Raw genomic sequence first — 22,764 nt, 5'->3', positions numbered from 1 at the left:
TGGCCTCGACCCGAAAGTTCCTGATACAAATTTTCAAGTTGCCGTTTACTGGCTGTTCCTGATACAGCCGGCAAGCTCCTTCAAAAGATTCACACGTGCCTTAAGTTAATCGTCAAATCCAAATGTTGTTGATTGGCGTCGGATTAAGAATTAAGATTAGTGTCAGCTACAGATGCCGTTGGATTAGATCATGGCCCCCACCATTTCCTTAAGCCCGCCGTCCGGTCAACACAAGGGGGTGTCCAAACGCTTTCTAGCCCACCATATCCAAACGTTTTTCACCGGCGCGGAGGCAGGCGCGGCCGCACGAGCGCTCCAGTATCCCGCGCCGCGTTCTCCTCCCGTCGTGCCAATTTCTGTAGCTGTTCCATTTCCTGATGCCAGTGCCAGTGTGCCACACATAGTCACATAGAGAACATCATGTAAGATTCCGAGGCGGCAGAGCATTTGGCCTTTGGAAAGGTTTTGACAAAATCAATTTGTTTTGCAATTAATGAGAAGTTGGCATTTTATAACTGAACAAGGGCTCGTAAAATTTATAACGCCATCCAACGAATTATGAGTTCGTCGCACGCCTTGCTGTAGCTGCTACCGGCAGCAATGCAGACCTGACGGTTACCATTGAGAATTCACAATTGAGAAATCACTTGAGGACTTTGAACGCTGGTGCATCGAAATCTATTCCAGTGGTTTAAAATTCATCGAAATTTAACTTTCTCAGAACGTCTGATTCTATAATAATAATAATAAGATGCCAAAAATTCATCACGCTCCAGTTTGAAGACGATCGAATCGGAGCCGTCCGTTTTATCAGTACCACTGGTTTCAGCTCGGCTGCCGCGAGCGCGCAGACTCCCGAACCGAAGCCGCGTCCAGATCTCTACCCCCGTCTCCGGCGATGGCGTCGCCCTACGCCGGCGGCGTGCAGTCGCCGTCCCCGGCCGCGGCGGCGGCGGTGCAACAGCAGCAGCAAAACCACTCGCTGGCGTTCCGCGTGATGCGGCTGTCCCGCCCCTCGCTCCAACCCGACCCGACCGCGCTGCTCCGCTTCGACCCGCGCGACGTCTTCCTCCCGGAGGACGCGCTCACCGGCCCCGACCCGTCCGCCGCCGCCGAATTCCTTCACGGCCTCCTCCACCCGCCGGACTCCACCGCCGCCGTACCTGGGGACTTCACCTTCCGCGACCGCTTCTTCCTCCGCGACCACGCCGACGCCCTCGCGCTGCCGGGGCTCCTCGTTCTCCCCCAGTCCTTCGGGTTCGCTTCCTCCCTCCCGAATCCCGATTCCGGAGTGTTCCGGGCTGCTCCAGGTGCAGCGATCGCTGATTTTGGTGTGCTTGTGTGGGTGTCTAGGGCGATCTATTTGGGCGAGACCTTCTGCAGCTACATCAGCATCAACAACAGCTCAAGCTTCGAGGCCAGGGACGTCGTCATCAAGGTGTTCTATCCAGTGAAACCTATTCTCGTCTTTCGAGTTTAGAAATGCATTTAAACTCTAGGATCGTTTCTGGCAAATTGGATTAAATTGGGTGAAGTTTTGTGGTTGATGATAATGTCAGTACAGGCAGTTAAACTTCCATGTTTCTGCATTTTCTCTAGTGTTAGAAATTCAGAATCTCGAATTTGTGCTACACGGTTACCATGAGGTTTGCAAGCAGTAACTGGATTCAATAGAGTATTTTGTTTATACATATGAGTTATGATCAAGTCAAACAATCAATCATCTGATGGCTTGATGATAAGATTGGTTACCTAAGATTTGTGCAGTTTCATGCTCTTCCTCTTATGGTCAAGACACCCTTTGCAACATATCTCACCTAGTTTATTCTAAACTATTTTATGTTACTTATGGATGCTTGTAAACTGTAGATGGCTATATGCTTTTTAATGATAACTGGCTTATATATTTGAAGTAAAATCATTTACATTGACATAATCATTGCATTAAGATCTTTACTTCATATCCATGATATTTTTCTTAGTGTACATGACTAAAAAATGTATTATTCACACCTTTTAAATATCCAATACTGGACGAATTTGACTGGTGCTTTACTTACACTAGGCAGAAATACAAACGGAGAGACAGAGAATACTTCTTCTAGATACATCAAAGTCCCCTGTTGAGTCAATTAGATCAGGGGGGCGATATGATTTCATTGTGGAGCATGACGTCAAAGAACTAGGAGCGCATACGTATGTTCCTTTTCCTTTTCATTTTATGTGTCTGTTTTACCATTGCTAAAAGCAATCCTTGTAGTTGATTTGCTCATTTTGTGATTGAATCCAGGCTTGTATGTACTGCTTTATATAATGATGCTGATGGAGAGCGTAAATATCTTCCCCAGTTCTTTAAGTTCTCTGTCTCAAACCCATTATCTGTCAGGACAAAGGTAACTAGTTTCCAGATTTTATTTCTGTCCAATCTACGTTCTGTATAAATCTCAAAATCTTAATCCCATGGTTCATAGAACAAGCAGAATGAGATTACAAAGTTCATATCAATAATTTTTCTGCAACTTTTTCCTTTTCAGGTTCGCACCATCAAGGTAGGTTAAGTCTAAACAACAACTGTAAGTCCTTTGATTAATTGTAGATGCTGTCTTTAGAATCTTAATCGATGTAGATTGAAGGTCATTACAGATTGACAATACTTAAAAAATGATTCACAATTAGATGAATAGTTTTTGCATTTACTATAGGTTTATGTGCTTTATTGTATCAACTAACAGTTCTGCCTTTTCTTTCCTTAATATTTACCATGGTTTTTCTTCGATGCTTCCTACCAGCACATTCGTTGTGTTTTTGTAGTAATCAATACAGGCTCCTGATCCATCACATTTTTATTCTTATCTTTTCTTTGCTTAAAAATGACTCTTTACATTTTCTTGCCAACTTGAATTTCTTAACAAAGCAGAGGCCTCATTCCAATTTTAGTTTATCCGCATTCTGTTTTAACAAATTATTTTCATAAAGAGGTGGTGCGTATTTCATAGCTAAAACAATAGCTTGTGCTGTTTGTTATTTTCTTCCTCATTGCACACTTGTTAATTCACTATGGCAGCCTTCTGTTTTATATAGTTAGTCTATGTTGACAGGACATTACGTATCTGGAAGCCTGCATAGAGAACCATACAAAATCTAATCTTTACATGGATCAAGTTGATTTTGAGCCTGCCCAACAATGGAAGGCTACAAGATTGGAAGCTGATGAGCATCCCTCAGCAGTGAAGTCTGAAATAGGGTAATTCAAGCGCTATAAAACTAGATTTGTTTTGACAAGACCACACTATGGTTGCGCGAGCATGTTGAGCGGCACATATGTTCTAACCAAGCTATTATTATACTGGCATTTTATCGTTGCAGTTTAATATGTGACTGAAATGGATGCTTGACTAAGCAAAATATCTGATTGGGTTCCATTTTTCATGTAGGGACCTCTGCAAACAACCTATCCTCATCAGAGCTGGGGGAGGAATATACAATTACCTTTATCAGCTCAGATCATCATCTGATGAGGCTGCTCAACCCAAGTCAGAGTTAAGCAGTACACTTGGTAAATTTCAGATAACATGGCGTACAAATCTGGGGGAACCGGGCCGCTTGCAGACTCAAAACATTCATAGCACTGTTAGTGAAGTTCCTGCTTCTGATTTAAAAATCTTATTGCTATGTCTTGCAACTTTACTTATGTTAGTTACAGTGACATTGGGCCTAAGATTATATTTTTTTCGTTCCCTTATTATTGAATTGCTTCCATTGTATATAATTGTTACAATTCTCTTTCTTGCAGCCGACAGCAAGTAAAGATGTTGATCTACGCGCTGTGAAAGTTCCACCTATCATATATGCGGAAAGACCATTTATGGTAAATCTTGGTTCGCATTTCTTTTAAGCATACTAGATTACTGTTGCCTGGAGACTCATCTTAGGGGGTGAAGGCAGAAATTTTTCATAATGCCACCCCTCCCTGGTGTCACCCCTGGTCATTAATGTTGCCCCCCTCCGCCCCTCCCTAGTATCACCCCTGGTCATTAATGCAGTTATTTCCATGCATGATATAGCTAGGCTCTTAGCTTTCTGGCTTCTTGTTATAAAATCAAGTCCACCTGAATCCATTTTCTCATTGTATCTTTCAACTTTCATAATTAATTGCAACTATGCCATAATCTTCCAGAAGGTGAGCTACATAGCAGGATCTCAGGAATTCTGTTCCTGGATTATGCTGCTCCTTTCAACTCATTCCACTTTTATGTTTCCCCTTATTCTCTTCTTATTTTCTTTTCAACAGCACAATGTTATAAGATGTCTATTTTTTACATTTAACTAGTTCACCTGTTGGTGCCCTAGAGCCAATCCTGTTTTCGTGTTACTCCTATGTATCTGGATGACACTCACAGTAATATGCTCTTTCCCGGTACCAACAGGCTCGTCATTAAGAGTTTACTAGTATCGTAAAAGTTTAATTGCACAAACTCGAAAGCAGTATTATCAGAAGCTCAGTGGCGGTATTCATTGCTTAGCAAGGTTGTTTTCTATGTACTAGCAACAGTATCTAAAAGCTTGTAACTTGCCTTGGTCTTTAGTCTTTACTGTTGTGTTTTTGAATCAGTTAGGAATTTATCTTGGTTTGATCCGTGTGGCAACCGGCAATAATTACTAGGTCACATTCTGTCTTTGTTAGTTTCAGACTTTCAGCGATATTAGAAGAAACTTGAAATAATCCTCCTTTGCATTTCCATGATTTGTCTACCGCTGTGGAGTTACATGTGATTAGGGCATTAATTTTAGTATGCAATAATGATGGTTTTCACATTTATACTGCTGTTGTCTAATGGACACATCTTCAGGTCAATCTTTGTCTTACAAACCAAACAGACAAAACTGTTGGCCCTTTCGAAGTATTTCTAGCTCCAAGCATGACCGGTGAAGAAAGTGCTGTTCTAGTCAATGGACTACAGAAGTTGGTAAGTTGCTTCGCTTGCATGCTATTTTTTTGTTTATCGTGGAACATGACTAGACTAGGTGATTTTTTTACCAGATTTTTTCATCAGAACACATTTTGGTGGGGGCTTTCCAATTTTTAGCAGCTGCTTAAACATTTTACATTTACCCTATGAAATTGAGATCGGCATTCTACTTATTTTGGGCATTTACTTAAACAGTTGCCCCCTTATTATTGGTATGGGTAATAGATTTCTGATTAAAAAAAGAAAAAAAATTGACAGCGAATTTCTTCTTGAAATCTTGCTTTGGGCTAGTGATGTTTTTTTTGGCTATGTGAAAAGGTTAGGTGTATGTAGTAGGTGCAAATTGTTAATATTAGCTGGATTCCCCCAACTCTGATGATAACTATTTTACATTATTAAACTTGTTTCCACTCAAGTACTTTAATGAACAGTAGCAAAAGCAAGAAAATAATCATATTGGAATACACTACCAGGCTACCAGCTGATGGCATCTATTCACTTGAGTGGGCCTTTGCCTCTCTATTTTTATAATGAACTAATGCTGGTAGCGTGTTTTCTTATTTCCTGCTTTACCTATCACAGATTTTACCTTTGGTGGAGGCTTTTGAGTCTATCAAATTTGATCTGGTGAGGAAACTATCTGAACTCATAACTTATCTTGTGTACTGAACATATCTTCTGTCTTTTCAAAACTCAATTGTCTGCCAGTTTTTACATTGTATTTCAACAATTCTGTCTTTGATTGATAGTCTGAAAAACGGTGGCATTTGTTTATTAATTAGGATAGTCAAGGTCTTTAGATAATGAGAAATTAACACTGCTCTCATGTGTCTTGCATATATGCATGCTTGAAGTGAAAGCATACTATCAGAATTAGTAGCTTGTTAATTATCCTTTTATTTTTGCATGTCCTTGTTTGACCATAGAACTCTATAAGTGAGAGATTGTGACCAATAAAAATGGAATCTTTCCCCCCTTAAAGGTGAAGTGACTGTCTTTGGAATAATATGCAGAGCATGGTAGCCACCCAGCTAGGAGTGCAAAAGATTTCCGGAATTACCATGTACGCAGTGCAGGAAAAGAAGTACTACGAACCTTTGTCTGACATAGAGGTACATAATCACGTTTATTCTGTGAACATTAGCACAATAGCACCTTGCATTGTTAAGCAGCAATCAATCATGTGAGGTCAACCTCCTGTTCTTTCATGAAGTTGCTGAAACCCTTCCAACACATGTTTCTGCCTTGCAGATTTTTGTTGATGCAGAATAGAACGCCGCATAGAGAGATACCTTTCCACCCGTTCCCTTACCATGGGAGGTATACATAGCTTGCATTGAACACGGTGTTGCTGATGTAATTGTGCTTATTAAACTGCGGATGCATCCGGTTGTAATTAGTACTTACTGTCAATTTATTTCTATTGGATGCCGTGTGAGAACAGGGTTGGTTTTGTTGGCCCATCAGGATTTTGCTAACATCTTGCATAACATTACATCAATATATACGTCTGCTTAATATGTTGTAGAATGCGCAAACTGTGGCAGATAACTTCTAGTATCGAAGGCAGCCCAACCTTGCAAAAGGGCACACGACATTACGCCATCGTAGTACAACAGACGAAACCACAAACCAACTCGACACTATCTTCTCATCCACTGCATGAACTCTTAAGTCGTCAAAGGTCCGTCCTTATATAAGCTTATTCACCTCGATGACCTGCAACAGCGTGCAAAGCAAATAAGAAGAAATAAGATCGCAGCAATGGCAATCAATTACCAGGAGGGAATCCAACCACAATTGGCATGAAAAATAGGTAGCAAACTTTGATGCTAATTGTGTTAAAAGGAAAACTGAGGCTAGACTTAGATGTTTACAGCAACACAAGATGTACATCCCAAGGTGTCTGAACAAAACAAACTTACTGCGCACTTCCTGCAGCCACAGGGGAAAGAAACGAAGCCGGAGCGCACCTTGTGACCTTGGTGATATTCAGCTTGTTGTTCTTTATTCAGAAAAAAAAAATATTCAGCTCGTTGAACACTTCCTGCAGCAGCTTGTAGTTCTGAATCATGTCGTACTCGGTCCTGGCGTCGAAGTTGGCCTTGTGCATCGGCACCGTCTCCGGGTGCGCCGCGTCAATCAGCTCGACGCCGCCTGTGGGATGGTCACCAAACCAACCGCCATTTCAAGTGTGTCACTTAGTTCCTTGACCTTGGAAAGGCGAAGCTGCAGCGTGGTGTTGATTCGGGTCCGGGCGGCCGTTGGATGAGGGGCGGGGCGCTTTCGATGCTTTTAGAAGAGTTTATATTTTGCTCGTAGCCGATTTGCTCTTGCTTGTATTCTCCTGATTTCCATGTCGAGTTTGCCGGATTAATGGTTTGTGGTTGTGTAGCTACGAAATGCTGTGTGCGCTGCTTCCCATTTTTTATGCACAGAGACAGAGAAGTGAGAATCTATGGGAATTCAAGATGACATGCGCAGCTCAAGAAATTGGAAGGACGTATCGGCCCCTCAGGTACCCACTTTGATGCCTGCACATTGCTTTTGGGGGAGAGGAAGCGTTTATGAAATATCTGCTACTTCGTTCTGCTTAATTGACCAAAAAATGGGGACAAGTGTGGTGTGCCAGAGAGGACACGAGCTTGAAAAGACCTTGAACGGGGCTAACCGCAGAGCACAAACCACGCAGGACCAGCATTGCCAAAGGACACAACAGTTCAATTCGATAGTCATAGAAGCAACTGGTAATACAACCTTAGGTAGATCATAATATATGACTAATTTGTAGTAAGTGGCCACAAATTCTGCGGCGGATAACGAGTAGGGTCAATATACTACCTTGCAAATGGGCACACGACAATGCACCAGACGAATCCACAAACCAATCCAACAGAGATAAGATTCACTGTCTACAAAAGACCAGAGGTCGGTCATAACAGCAATGACGCGTCCGATTTTGTAGCAATGGTAAATGCTTCAACTGAAACTCGTCAGCGGGGATCCACACAGCTGCACGTCAGAGATGTCGGAGAGCCTCTGTCGTGAGCTGGATGCCATCCCAAACTCCTCCAGGTCCGAAATGCTCTTCCGCTTGTTCGCCGTCTCTTGCTTCGGCCTCTCCTCGGACATCTCCAGGATGGGGCTCAGCGCCGGAGGCTGTTGCTGGTTCTGCTGCTGCGACACCATCGCCTGAGCTTCAGCCACTACTGCAGGGTCGTCGTCTGATGTGTAGAGTATGTTCTGGATAGCATGGACCTGAGAGCATAAGACAATCACCATCATCATAACACAGCTCTGAACAATGGATACAACAGCATAACAGTACTTGTTCAGGAGGCTTCCACCAAATGGTAGCCACACTGCAACTACTCACCGGCACATGCTCAACCTCAGGGTTCTGGCACAAGATCTCGATGTCCCGCAGCTTGGAGAAGTAGAAATCTCTCTCCTTCTCCAGGCTATCAACAAGGAGCTTCAGCTCAGTGATCTGCAAACCATGGCATTCGCACAAGTTTTCATTATTTTGCAATTGGAGAAGAAATTAGGAGAAACGTTCACACAGATTGACTACTGCGGATTACCTGTTCATCATAAGCTGGTCCACCTGAGTTGACAGGTGATGGCTTAGCACCACGTTGTGGCGCATTCGGAGCTTGTCCACTTGCACTTGCACGCTTAGCAGCACCATGAGATGAAGCTTGAGCCTTGTGACCGGCAGATGCGGACTTGGCTGGCGTGTGAGAGGGCACTGATGTTCTTCTGTTGGTTTCTTTTCCACCTTTGCTGTTTTCCCTTCTCTCAGACGCATTGTAGCTGTGTAAAATGTAAGCATCCGGACAATTTAGTACAATAAAGCTCACATACAATTGGTAGAAATAATGGAAATACTGAGAACTGACCAGATCAGTGATTACCTGGTCATGAACCCACCGTTGACAGAATCACAATATCTTTTCATCCACTGCATGAACTCCAGATTGTCAAGAGGTCTCCCTTTGGTGAGCTTGTTCACCTCAATGTGCTGCAACAATTTGCAATGGAAATAACAAAGTGTAAGATCCCAGTAGCACCTACTTTGCAAATTATAACTGCCTAACTCATCATTTCAAAATTTTCTAGCCGTACAAAATAGTATCTAGAATGCAGAGTGTTTGACTCTTGTTGTCATATTCCAACCCCACAAAAACAACACAGCATGGGGACAATGGAGCACAAAGAGTATGGCAGCATCAATCTGCTTTGAATTAGCAAAGGAAAACAGAAAAATTAAGATCCCTTAATGTGGCTACCAAATTAAGTAAAAGCCTAAACAAGAAACGAATCAAAATTGTCCATGAGAAACACCTAGCAAAATATGATATGTAAATTTCTAACTTTTGTTGTTAAAGGATAACATAGCAGAATCTAATATCCATGATGTTTGAACAAACAAATTCTTGTCCAGAAATTAACGCTGCTTCATTAGCAACTCAAACAAGAAAAGCTACTTTGCAAGTTATAACAGCCCAACTCGTGATGTCAAAATTTTCTAGCTATACAAAATAGGATCTAGAATGCAGAGTGTTTGACTCTTGATGCCATATTCCAACCCTATGAAAACAACTCAGCCTGGAAAAAAAATGGAGCACAAAGAATATGGCAGCATCAATCTGCTTTGAATTAGCAAAGGAAACCAGAAAAACTAAGATCTCTTAATGTGGCTACCAAATTAAGTAATAGCATAAACATGAAACCCACCAAAATCAGCCATGAGAAACACCTAGCAAAATATGAATGTAAATTTCTTACTTCTGTTGTAAAATGATAAGATAGCAGAACCTAATATCCATGATGTTTGAACAAACAAATGCTTCTCCAGAAACTAACGCTACTGCATAACACCGCCCACATGCTACATCACATAACTGGAATCAACTCTCATCAACACTGAACAATCAGAGCACAAACACGAGTACAGCATCCTGATTCAATCAATTTCATAAAAAAATTTCTCCCACGCGGGGCGCAGCCGAGAGGGGAGAGAAACCAAGCCGGGACGCACCTTGGTGATCTTTAGCTTATTGAACACGTCCTGCAGGACCTTGTAGTTCTGGATCATCTCGTACTCCGTCTTGGCGTCAAAGTTCACTTTGTGCATCGGCACCGCCCCCGGGTGCGCCGCGTCCATCAGCTGGCACGCAACCGCGCCCGACGCCGCCTGCAGACAAACACCAAAGCAACCACCGGTGTCAGCCTTTCAGGGGCTCGACTCGCACAGAACCCACCCGCCCCAACCCTACGAACGGAGAATCCTCCCCACAGATCCGAGAGAAACCTCCTGCTCCACACCGACGCGAGAACACCCTCACCCGGATCGGGAACAGGAGGAGATGCAGGCGTTGCTTACCTCCTCCACCTTGGAGAGGCCGAGCTGCAGCGTGGTGTTGATCCACGCGAGGATCTCGTTGCGCCCGACGAAGTAGGCGCCCTCCATCATCCCGATGTTGCTCGCCGCCATCGCCGGCCGCCGCTGGCGAGGATCGGGGGATGGGGGATTGGTGGAGCGGGGTCGGGGTGGGCGGAGAAACGCGAGGAGGATGGATTTGAGATTTCAAACTGGGCGGCGCCCGCGGCCCGGGCGGGGATTAAAAACTCTGGAGGAGGCTTCGCGTTGGACGATCCTGCCCTCGGCGCGGGCCAGGCGGGGTCGATCTGGACGGTGGGAGGTGGGCGCGGGGTGCGGATGGACGGCGGGATTCGGTCGACCGTTGGGACGGGCGCGTGGGGGCGGTCTCGTGATTCGCCTTGGGTAGCTGGAGCCAGCGTAAAAGCGTGTGCGTTTTTGGATAAATATTTTTTTGCGGGGTTTTTGGATGAATATTTTGCCGAGCCCTTACTGGGTTTCCAGTGAATTCCACGTGACATGTGAGCTCCGTCGAATTACTGGTGGTAAATTTCGTAGATTTCGTATCATGTGCTGGAAGAAAATTGCTAAGGACCTCGTTTCTCTACCTAAACGGCAAAAGAAGATGAGACGTTTGGGCTTGGCTTGGTTGCTGGCCTCCGTAAAAAATATGGTGTCAAAAATCCACATCACTCAAATACAACTTCAAAAGGCTGTACCAGCCAATGGTGAGTGAACAATCAAGTAAGGGCCTTAATTAGTGTGGTCGTCAAACTCATAGTATGGTAGAACGTGGCCGGTAACTAAGCATGTATTTGGGAGACAATGTAGGATGGGACGTTCCCGTCCCAGTTTTCTGGGATGGGATGATCCCATTTCATGTTTGGTTAGAGGGACAGAAGCGTCTCTATTTTTTTTGTTTCGAGGGATAAACCTGGAATGGGATGATCCCGTTTTTTGTTTGGATCGAGGGACAGAATGGGACAGCTGGTTATGATGACCTCCTGCATAAGCACGGTGACATTACCTCCTACCTCTCATACCTTCCTTCTTTCTAACAATAAATTGCAGCTTACCTTTTGATACAAATACAACTTTCAATTTTTTGTATAATCTATTTCAACTTTTTGTATAATCTAGATATAGTGAGCATTTATGCACGTATATGTAGTTTGCATTTATGCAACCATGAATTTGTTTCATATGCAAAAAGGTTACACAGTATATATAGTTCGAATCATATATAATTCATTTACCATCAAATGGCATTCATATATACAATAAGCTTGTTTTAGTACAAATACTAAACAAATGGCATCTACCAGACTTCCATTACATCAAATTTATGCCTTACACAATATAGAAAGTTTAAGGCATACAATATGATAGGCCACAGTTAGCAAAATACATATGACAAAAAAGATATGTTACAACTATCAGGTGTAATAAACATGGCTTAGTTAGCAAAAAAGAAAGCTTTACCACTATCACTAGTTGTATGTTCCAAAGCGCCCTACTGTCTAGGGAACCTCTCACTAACAAACATGAACATCCAATGTAACTGGTGCTCAAATGGCAAGCCATAGAAAGCTTTACCAATGAGAGGATTGGCCACCAGATGAGCATAGTATGTGGATATCTGAAGATCATTAAAGCCTGAAACCGAAAGACTATTCACTTTGGCAAAGAGCTCTTCTGGCAGCTCATTGTTTGATTTAGCAACTTGCGTTATAGTCATGGCAAGCTTGTCACCAACTCTGTTGAACGCACCAATCAGCCCATCCTCTGCACTTTCAACAATCTTGGCTCTCTTGTTAGGTCTTGCATTAGATGTTGCCCCTTCCTCACAAGCACTGCTAGGATCATCTTCTGTACCATTTGCAGCCCCATCTTCAGTGTCACCATCTTCTATACCAAGAGGAGCACTTGAATCCTTTGCAAACTTGCCTGTAGCCATACCCTTCCCAAAGATTGTTTCCATCTCAGCATAGTTATTAAGAGGCTTGTTTAAATACTCGGCATCAGCATTGTGATCCTATAATGCAATAGAAATTAGTAGGAAAAATATGATAAGAACAAGACCACAAAACGATAGAAACTAGATTACGTGGACATGGCCATTGTAGTGCTCCTCATCAAGGGTGATGATGTAGTTATCTTCATCGAATCCAGATGCACTCAAACTCCTGAGTCTTGTTATCTTTGCCCACTTTCTTTGCCATGTCTTCAGATGATTCTTAATCTGCTCACCGTTGAGCGTAGTGTTGAATTTTTTATTGACAGCTCTAGCACATGCATTGAAATAGACCTTTTTGAAGGCCTTTCCTGTTTTAACATCAATAGCAACCACATTGGCAAGATTTTTCAGCATGAAAGTGGACATTGGCGATGTCCAGGCAGCCACACCATTACCTCTTCCAAGTCCCTCAACATGGTCGTCCATTGCCTGCCATGCAACAAAAAACAACCAGCATTGTATGTCATTTAATTGGATTTCAGCACCAAATACAACAAGGATTGTATGTCATTTAACTGGATTTCAGCACCAAATATACCACACATCATTCATTTTCAACAGCAACAAATAAGTTCTTGCAACTGAAATATAGCAACAATATGTCCATACAACTGAAATATAGCAACAATATTTCCATACAATTGAAATATAGAAACAAATAAGTCCATACAACACAAATACACCAAGAAAAATACTTGAGAAACTGAAATACATCAAGAAACTAGTGGGTATTAATTAATATTGTTGTTTTGACGGTCTGCCCACATCTGATCAGCAATGCTTTGCCTGAAATTAACCATCGCGGTATGCTCACTTGCTTGTCCATTGTATGTTGTAGCATGGTTATAGCTTGGCAAATTATTTTCTTCTATGAAGAACTCATCAATTCCATCTTGTATGACCCAATTGTGAATGATGCAACAAGCAACAACAATGTCTACTTGAGTCGGGAAAGGAAAGAAAGAAGTAGCATCATCGAGAATTTTGAATCTTCTCTTTAGAGACCCAAATGCACACTCTACTGTGATACGAAGAGATGAGTACCTAAGGTTGAATAGCTCCTTCTCGTTTTGCATAGGATTATTCCCCCACTCATTTAAGTGGTAACGAACACCACGAAAAGGGGGCAAGAATCCTGGTTTTGCTCCATATCTGGTATCAACTAGGTAGAATTTGCCTAAAATGTGATGGAAATTTGATCATATTTCTATTATATCAATGATCATATGGAGAATTTGATATGCTATTAGTGTATTACCTTGTGGCACACGAAGTCCATTATCACGCTCCAAAGCATCTCGTAACACTAGTGCATCATGTGTTGTCCCCTCCCAACCAAACAATACATAGGTGAATCGGAGATCAAAATCTATGGCAGCCATTACATTTTGAGAGGCATATGACTTCCTACCACGAAAGGATAATTCCATATCCTTAGGAACAAAGGCTCTTACATGTGTACCATCGATAGCTCCAATACAATCCTTAAAGTAAGGATCCCATCTGTGGTTCCCTTGTACTTTGGTAGGAGTTTCCAATGACAGTGGCCTAATTAATTCCCTCGTAGCTCACCAACAGTATGAAGAACCTTCTTAAAATAACGGCTGACCGTTTCTCTGGATCTATCAAAATTAGTCCCAACTAATCTGTTCCTAAGGTTGTGCCCCACGATATTTAGAAACATAGCCACTTGCTGTTCAACACAACAATGGATGGTATCTTCAAGCAAACCACGATCCCTGAATAGGTCGCAAAACCGAAAGAACTTGGCTCTATTGAGTCTTAGCATGTTCACACAAACTGTATCATCCTTCCAAATTTGTTGTTTAGGTACTCAAGTCTCCTCCTATCCCTTTCATCGATAGGCCCATAAGTAATACCTTCTCTCCTTGCAGCTCGCTTACATTTTCTAGACTCAATAATAACCATGGCCATCATTGACAACAACATATATGCAGAAGCAGTACAAGTAACAACCTTGGTTTGTTGATCTATCTATAACACAAAAACCAAAGAAAACTTTCGTTGACAAAAGTATTATTAACACGGATGAGGCACATCTATTTACCATATGGCATTCATGACTATATACCACCAACTACTACCAGTAGAACCATATGCAAGCACATCACAAAAATACCTTGAATCCTCCTGCACACACGCATGTAAGCAATACCAAGATTATTGCACAAATGTATTTATTCAGAAAATATGGTGGCATAATATAATGCAAAACCAATCCCACAGCTGCTTAATGGATCAGATTGAGCACACATACATACACATGGGTCAGGGCGCTAGGGTTTTCCATACCTTGGGGAAAGGAAGCCAAGATCCCATTGGAGGACACGAACGGGGAGGGACGACACTAGGGCTCCTTCTTCCTGTGGATCGAGAGAGAGGAACATGGTGAGGATCTGGGAAGGAGAGAATGGCAGGACAGGGAAGGGATAGAGGGAGGACAGGGATGGAGGGAGGGATGGATGATGCGTACCTTGGGAGGGGAGGTGGCCGGCGATAGCTCCTGATGAGGAGCGGCGCCCAGGTCGCCGGGATCTGCCGACGGCGCCCCTTTTTTCCACGCACGGGAGGAGCCAGGAGCGGTAGGCTGGTGCCCCTTTTTTTCGCGCACAGGAGGAGCCGGAGCGGTGGGCGGTGACCCTCGACAGGATCTGCCAACGGCGCCCAAATCGCTGGTGTCGACGGTGCAGCTTTTTTCCACGCACGGGAAGAGCCGAGAGCGGGGGGCGGGCGCCCCTTTTTCGCGCACGGGAGGAGCCGGAGCAGTGTGCGGTGACCCTTTTTTACACGCGCGGCTCACGTGACGGGGCGAAACGGAACTAGGATGCCCCCATTCGCTCGTTTTTGCCAGACCGGGGTGTCCCGGATCTTTGAGGTATATTCCCGATTCGGGATGTCCCTGTCCCCTATGACTCACAACCAAACACTATAACATCCATGGATCATCCCATCCCGTTCCATCCCATCCATGGAACCAAGCACATGCTAAGTAGCTCGGTATCTTTCCCACAAGGACTTCCCAAGGTCTAGAACGGCGTCATCAATAACAGTTGTTGGCGCTAGAAATCGGTCAACCGAATCCCAGCGTCCGACACACGACCCGGGAGAATCTGCTTAGCTCCTGTTCGGGTGAATGCCCTGGTGCGGTTCGCGCGGCGTGCCAGCCAATCTGACCTGTTGATTGGCAAGGAAGAATACGTGTCAGGTTCAGAAATCACGATCGGCTAAGTTTCCGATCTCGAGAGAGCTTATCAGCGAATCGGCCGATTTGCTGTAATAGAGAAATCGGCTATAAGGCAGCCGATCACTGTAGCCTTGTAGATGGAAAATTACTAAAGTAACCGATACAAAGCTATGATAACAACACTAGGAATAGATCTAATCGGCAACAGATGAATTTAATAGCAGAACGTGAATGAAGCCGAAACTACCGATCCCTAGCTGGATAACTGGTGATAAAACTAGAACAACAGGCAAAAACCCTATGATTCTAGTAAATATCGATAACTAATGAATAAATCTAAACGAAACAACAGCGATACACCCGAAGTTAAAGCTTAGATATTACTCGATAAGCGGAACTTACAGAATCGGCCGGAGATCAAGATGATGCAGCCCTGCCAACCCGCACGAACTCGTGAAAAAGAGGAAAGTAGTGGCGAAGTCGCCTGCTTGAAAGTAAGTACGAGGAAAAAGTAGCTTGTTGTATTGATTGGTTGATGATTACAGATTTACAAAGGTAGCTATTTATAGCCCCGTACAGATAACTTCTTAACCGACTAGAATTCTATCCTAATTCAAACAGAAAACGAATATCTACAAGCACGATTCGTGCTCGGTTAGTTACTCCACGCTTCATGGGCTGACCTCCCCCTCATCCTCTTATTCCTTTCCAAGCCCATACAGGCCCAATTAACCCATCCTCCTAACCGGCCGATTCCTTATCGGCAAAAGGCAACCGATTGGGACTCCGGCACATTCGACCCGAAGCGAGACAGAAGTCATCGGCCGATCTCGCACTGTAGCACCATTCGACCGATTCCCAACTGTGCCTCTCCGATTCCCTCTCTTCTTGGCGCCGATTACTAGTGACGAAATCTAGCGTCAACAACAGTGTTAGAGATACGATCGAGATGTCAAGAGATTGCGTCTCACACATGTTGCGTAAATGTGTAGAGAAGCAAGATCTCCTCTATTTTATAAGGATGAGGAAATGGAATGTGGTGCTTATGTTGCAGCGCAAAGTTAAGCTCTTTGTCTAATCACCACACATCGTTTATGTTTTTGGTTGTTGTGATACAATATATGCCAAGTTATATTAATTGATTGGTTTTCTTGTTGATATGAGCTAAATCTCCTAGGAAAACACAAGTGCTCTTATTTTTATGATGGGGGCAATTTACTTTTCTGGCGAGACAATCTTATATGCACAAATAACATTTATAAGAGTGAATATATATGTGCAATTTGTATATGAGATGGACAAATATCATCCCAACTTGTTTGCTATAAAAGGTGAAGCTTATCTATTTGATGGGCACGGTCGGTCCACAATCGGATCACCGAGTTTTGAACTTGGATATATTTTTTAATCCTTTAATAAATGTAATGTGTGTCAAACTGCTCTTAACACTGATGCTTAAAACCATTAAAGTTCTATATGCCAACAAAAACCCATCAAAGTTCTATATGCTAGATTTATCTTCGGAAGTTGAAACCGTAGAATGCAATTGCAGGTCTAGATTTATCTTTGGAAGTTGAAATCTCGGAAGTTGAAACCGTAGGCCCAGGTCCAGAAGCGGTTCAACAGAAGTAAAGTTTTATTTTTATATTTCATATTTTCCAAATAGCAAAGATTGTAACCGAAGGTCCAGGTCCAAGCGCCACACCAGGCATCCACACCACCTTAGGGTGCCCTTGGTTCGGTTTTCCAACCTGCTTTTGTTTTTGTAAAAGTCATAAAGCCAACCAAAGAATCAAAAAATCATAGGTGCTGTAGGCCAAAAGCTGCTTTTGCTCTAGTAAAAAACCAAAAACATCTTCCCTGCTTTTAGCTGCTTTTATTTCCCATTTTCCTGGTTATGAAAAATAAAAATTACGGTTCGTTTTCCCCTTCTGTCCCGTGACTCTTCCGGTCCGTCCGTGACCGACTGCTGCCCCTACCCAGCCACCCCCACCCCCACCCCCGACCGCAGAAGAGAGCGGGCCGCTCCGGCCCCTACTATGAAGAAGTTGTGAGCAGGAGGAATCGATGGATGGCAGGGGCTTTTCTAAAAATCACTGTCCAACCATAGTGCCCCGCTCGGGTGACAAGCCACCGTTACTCGCTCGGCAAAAATTAGAGCGAGGACAGAGTATTTAAGCTGGTTGGGATCCGTCCTAACTGGCGAGGTGGTACTAGTCAACAAGAAGTGGCAGCTTGTGAGCTCGTCCTCGCTCTCTGGTAGTGTGTCTGGTACTGGTGGGACTTTGGTGGGAGTTCCTATCTATCTTGCGGAAGATAGATAGCATATACATCATTGATCCAACAGCAGCCCAGGCCGGCCCATAAACAACGAGCAGCAGAGTATTCGGACTTCTTTTATCCGCGACGGGTGGTGGGCCAATATAAGACAGCAGGAAGGAGCGTAACCGGATATGTACCACGTGAACTGCCTACCGGTGTGCAGTGCTGCCGTGGGTGTTGAGCATTTTTCTTTTCAAGTTCAAAAAAACATTTTTTTTCTGCTCCCATTGCACTTAAAGCCGACCATCTTCAGTTTTCCTTTTTCAACAATAGAAAATATAAGTAAATGTTGAGTTAGTAAAAATTATTTGAACATCTCAAAACTCTAGATTCAACATTTCTTGAAACCTAGCTCAATATTTTAGATAAATCAGTTCAACATTTTGCATAGCACTGTTGAAATCATGTATCTAAAATGTTGAGCTAATACATAAAAAAATGATGAGCTAGTATATATTATTTCAACATTTCTCGAAACCTACCTCAACATTTTAGACAAACCGGTTCAACATTTTGCATACTATTGTTGAAATAGTGTATCTAAAATGTTGGGCAAATACATAAAAAATGGTGAGCTAGTATATATTATTTCAACATTTCAAAACTCTAGATTCAACATTTCTCGAAACCTACCTCAACATTTTAGATAAACCAGTATATATTATTTCAACATTTCAAAACTCTAGATTCAACATTTCTCGAAATCTACTTCAACATTTTAGATAAACCAGTTCAACATTTTACGTAGTATTTTTTGAAATTGTGTATCTAAAATGTTGAGAAAATTTTAGATTCAAAATTTTAGATAAACTAGTTCAACATTTTGCATTGAAATTGTGCATCTAAAATGTTGAAAAAATACATAAAAAATGTTGAGCTAGTATATATTATTTCAACATTTCAAAACTCTTGATTTAACATTTCCCGAAACCTTCAGCATTTTAAGTAAACATGTTCAACATTTTGTGTAGTATTGTTGAAATAGTGTATACAAAATGTTGAGTCAATACAGAAAAAATGTTAAGCAAATACTTAAAATGTTGAAACAAATAAAATATATATATATATAGTCATCTCGGATTAGAAAAATTTTAAGAAAGTTGATGGTTCTCGCCAGCACGGGCACCGAGGCAGCCAGACGAGGGAATCAAATGCCGATAAGAACTGTGCTACCTCGCTCGGCAAGACGACACGGTAGCCGGCGAGAGAACCAAACGTACCCTTACTCGCTGTCCAGCCTCAATATTTTTCATGGGCTCGAAACGTGACGAGCAGTCGAGCACACAATTACAGGGTTATCTTTAGTCGTTCACGACGTTGAGAGATTGACACAGTAAACATGTTAGCCTGCTGTAAACCTATCTTTCACCGTAAATCTGCTCGGTAATTTTGAGTTTTGACCAGACCCGCGTATACGTCCACAAAGTTGTTGATAGTCAAATATCTAGACTGGCCACGTCTGTTCGTTTCTACTACTCCGTATATCAGAAAAATAGGAGATTTGCGTATCCGCTCATCTTCATCAAACCGAAATGCCGATCCGTGGTCGTTCACAGCAGCCCTGCCCATAGATCGCCGCCGCCTTCATCTGTTGTGCTGGCGCGCCGCCGCCGTGCCGGTGCATCCGCCCTGACCGATCCTCGACTCTGCCTGCCATCCTGAGGTGCTCACACGCACCAACCAGATCAGGGGACTAGATGAGGACGAGCAACATCGCCGGGCGCCACCCGTGATCGCAGCACCAAAAATCGATGGGGAAAGCACGTTCTAGTGGTCACGTGATGGGGATCCTCGATCAGGACCCGTCGGGGAGGAGAAAGAACACGGGAGACCGGGATCCCGTTGCCGGGCCATGGAGATGGGACCGACAGAAAGAAACTTGTGACGCCGGCGGCGGCAGCCTCTCGGCTCGGCGAAAAGTCCCCGGTGCGCGGGCCGTCGCGCCGCCGGCGACCGAACCCGATCGTGGAAGCGACTTGGACTTGTACGTGGCGGGCTACGCGCTCGCGGCGTGGAATCCGCCCTTCGGCCTTGGATTTTTCCTGTGCACGGCGGCATGGCCGCGACGGCGGGGGTTGTCTGTGGCTCTGTGCTCTGGGGGACGTTACATAGTGTACAGCTGATGAGGTCGGATGCTGACAAAGAGTACCTCGCTGTCGGCGTAGAGTGTCGATCGACGGCGATCCAGCCTTGACAGCGCTGGTAAAAGTTAACTACTCGTACCAGTCTTGTTCAAATGACTTGTAATACATGTGACGTAATCGTTCTCGCCGTCCTATGGTCACCAATTAAAACAAAAATGCAGTGCAAGCTACTGCGGTTACTGGACTGCCATGTTAACAATAATGCGCCAGAACTAGAAAAGAAAAAAAATTGTTTTGAAACGTGCAATGTGCACGCCGGTATGTATGGGCACCAGCCATCTTTTCCTCTCTGTGCCCACCAGGACTGCATGTGGGCTTGGTCCTCCCGCCAGCTGATGGGAAGAGAGAGATGGATCGATGGCGCGGGGCGAGGAAAGATTCAATTCGTTTAGGTAAAAGAAATTTCCATCAAGATTTAATAACTGATCCATTCTCATCCTAGGTAAAGTCCATCTTATTGTGATAGAAATGAAAAGAAATAAATAAGCTTTAGTTAATGTAATAAAGATACCTATTACCATTTCCAAAATTCCCATTTTGTTCAAATACCCCCCCCCCCCCCCCCCCCCCCCCCCCCCCCCCCACACACACACACAGGGAAACGCACATGCCACATTCTACTTGGCTCGCTCGGCATGTGTGCGTGGATACGTACGCATGCTGGGCAAACGTGACGGGCGCCGGGCGGCATGGGTGCGACGGCGGGCGTTGTCTGCTCTGGCGGATGTCGTGCAGTGTTCATTCAGATGAGGTCGTCAAATGCTTCGCTGTAGAGGCAGTGTCGATCCATGATCGAGCGAGCCCAAGGTGTGGGAGGCGAGAGCAAGACAGACTGAGACATGCAATGTGTGCAAGGTTTTGAGACATGCATGTTGCCAATGCCCTAGACCTACTCGATCATAGAAAGGTTTTGAGACAAGCAATGTGCACGCCGGTACGGCCATGGCCATCTTCCTGCTACGATCGACGACGCCCCCATCAGTTCCACTTACATCTTTTTCTCCCACAACGTAGTGGAACACACCAAGACCAACCACTTCCTACTCTCTCACACTCAGTGTTCCTGGCCTGTGGATACGTGTGCCATCTTATGTTTTTTCTTTCTTTGATGAAGCAATCTTATGTTTTTTGACGCGATAAATGTTTCACTACCGGAGAACTGACCTTCCATCCCGATACTTCTATCCCGGTTAACTTTGGATCCAGGATTAAAGTACCTTTAGTCCGGGATAAAAAATGAGGCACCGAAGGCCACCGCCGAGGGAGGCTTTAGTCTCAGTTGTAAGAACCAACCGGGACTAAAGCCCCCCCCTTTAGTCCCGGTTCTAACGGCTAGAAATATCGCATCGACGCTGACTCCTTTTGTCCCGGTTGGAATTAGAATTACCAACCGGGACAAAAGAGGGGGTCTTTTATCCCGGTTGGAGTTTCCAACCGGGACAAAATCTCCTCCCCTATAAATCCAACTAGCCCGAAACTCTTCTTCCTCCCCCAGCCCGAGCCACTCCACCAAAGATCGAGAGCTTCATCCTCCTCTACATGGCAAGCAAGCAACCTTAGGGGAGGTGCTGTCCGAATTTTTTTCCTTATTTTCGTAGAGATTTCACTCATCCAAAGTGTTGTGAAGGTTAGCTACTTCATACTCTCTTCATTTATTGTTATTATGCTTTATTTTATGCTTTAGAGAGGGAGAAAAATGAGTTTTTCAGAATGAGAGAGAATGGAGAGGATTTTTATTTATACATGTTTTTGAGCTAGAATTTGATGGATAGATTGCTTGTTATATATGATTCGTATTAGTTAAAAGAACTTGATCAATATTAGGTATGGGAAAAATAGAGTAAATGTGTTTTTAATATTTAGTCATTGCAATAAAATTAAGGTAAATAAATTGTAGGTGTAAAAATAGAATTTTGTCATTGCTACAATTTTTTATGTCACTGTAATTTAACAATAATTGTATTTTTTGACCAATAATTTATTTATCTCATGTTTATTGCAAGAACTAAATATTATAAACACACTTACTATATTTTCCCCTACCTAATATTGATCAAATTCTTAATGTAATACGAAGCCCTATGTTCATTTTTCACGTAATACGATGCAGATTGACCGGCAATGGATGTACCACCTCCGCTCCTCCAATCCCAGAGAATAGTATCTGCACATGGCATGAATGTGCTTACACTATTCTCTGGACATAACTCAACTTTCTACGAAGTCTATGGAGAGTCACCTCCGCTCCTCCAATACCAGAAAATAATGGTGCAACAGAAGAACTTCAAGTCCACAAACTCAGGTTGAATATCATAAAAGAATTTTGAAATAGTATTCCAAACGCCTTTTGGAACCTAATTCTCATAATAGAAGTATGCTGGCCCAATATCCTCTTCAGGCAAAGATCTATTCACTGACCTTAACCTAGCTACTTTTTGTTGGTTTTGGCTTGCCACCATGGGCTATGTTCAATGAACAGATCTTTTGCCTGGACGAGTTATTGTGTGTGTGCCACCATACTTCTATTATGAGAATGTGGCACTTGCTCCAAAAGATGTTTGGACAATTATTTCAAGATTCATTTATGATATTCAGCCCGAGTATGTGGACTCGAAAATTTTCTATTGTACCATTTCTAATATCCAACCGTACCTAAAATTGATCAAGTTCTTTATCTAATACGAAGACCTATGTCCATTTTCTCATGTAATACGATGTAG

General features: G+C 43.4%; 4 protein-coding genes across 4 annotated transcripts; 1 reads left to right on the top strand and 3 right to left on the bottom strand.

Moving 5' to 3' along the window:
- Nucleotides 1-836: 836 nt before the first annotated feature.
- Nucleotides 837-6,490, top strand: LOC117838632 (uncharacterized). The gene is made up of 12 exons (XM_034718732.2): nucleotides 837-1,257; nucleotides 1,354-1,438; nucleotides 2,066-2,196; nucleotides 2,291-2,393; nucleotides 2,535-2,549; nucleotides 3,099-3,244; nucleotides 3,435-3,630; nucleotides 3,794-3,868; nucleotides 4,851-4,967; nucleotides 5,553-5,597; nucleotides 5,984-6,082; nucleotides 6,222-6,490. Exons 1-12 carry the CDS (start codon nucleotides 899-901, stop codon nucleotides 6,240-6,242), a joined length of 1,392 nt encoding a protein of 463 aa, XP_034574623.1. The 5' UTR covers nucleotides 837-898; the 3' UTR covers nucleotides 6,243-6,490.
- Nucleotides 6,491-7,670: 1,180 nt separating this feature from the next.
- On the bottom strand, nucleotides 7,671-10,556 carry LOC117838633 (microtubule-associated protein RP/EB family member 1C). The gene is made up of 6 exons (XM_034718733.2): nucleotides 10,360-10,556; nucleotides 10,015-10,170; nucleotides 8,888-8,994; nucleotides 8,555-8,786; nucleotides 8,347-8,460; nucleotides 7,671-8,228 (listed from the first exon to the last, which is right to left on the bottom strand). The coding sequence occupies exons 1-6, from the start codon at nucleotides 10,468-10,470 to the stop codon at nucleotides 7,950-7,952; spliced, it is 999 nt and encodes a 332-aa protein (XP_034574624.1). The 5' UTR covers nucleotides 10,471-10,556; the 3' UTR covers nucleotides 7,671-7,949.
- Nucleotides 10,557-11,869: 1,313 nt separating this feature from the next.
- On the bottom strand, nucleotides 11,870-12,799 carry LOC117835312 (uncharacterized). The gene is made up of 2 exons (XM_072290426.1): nucleotides 12,464-12,799; nucleotides 11,870-12,391 (listed from the first exon to the last, which is right to left on the bottom strand). The coding sequence occupies exons 1-2, from the start codon at nucleotides 12,797-12,799 to the stop codon at nucleotides 11,870-11,872; spliced, it is 858 nt and encodes a 285-aa protein (XP_072146527.1).
- A 305-nt stretch (nucleotides 12,800-13,104) lies between these two features.
- On the bottom strand, nucleotides 13,105-13,857 carry LOC140220108 (protein ALP1-like). The gene is made up of 2 exons (XM_072291083.1): nucleotides 13,632-13,857; nucleotides 13,105-13,550 (listed from the first exon to the last, which is right to left on the bottom strand). Exons 1-2 carry the CDS (start codon nucleotides 13,801-13,803, stop codon nucleotides 13,105-13,107), a joined length of 618 nt encoding a protein of 205 aa, XP_072147184.1. The 5' UTR covers nucleotides 13,804-13,857.
- Between the last annotated feature and the right edge of the window lie 8,907 nt (nucleotides 13,858-22,764).

This window comes from Setaria viridis, chromosome 9, assembly GCF_005286985.2.
Source record: "Setaria viridis chromosome 9, Setaria_viridis_v4.0, whole genome shotgun sequence".
Classification (NCBI taxonomy): Eukaryota; Viridiplantae; Streptophyta; class Magnoliopsida; order Poales; family Poaceae; genus Setaria; species Setaria viridis.
The sequence above is the reverse complement of the archived record's forward strand: the minus strand, read 5'-3'. Positions and strand labels throughout refer to the sequence as shown.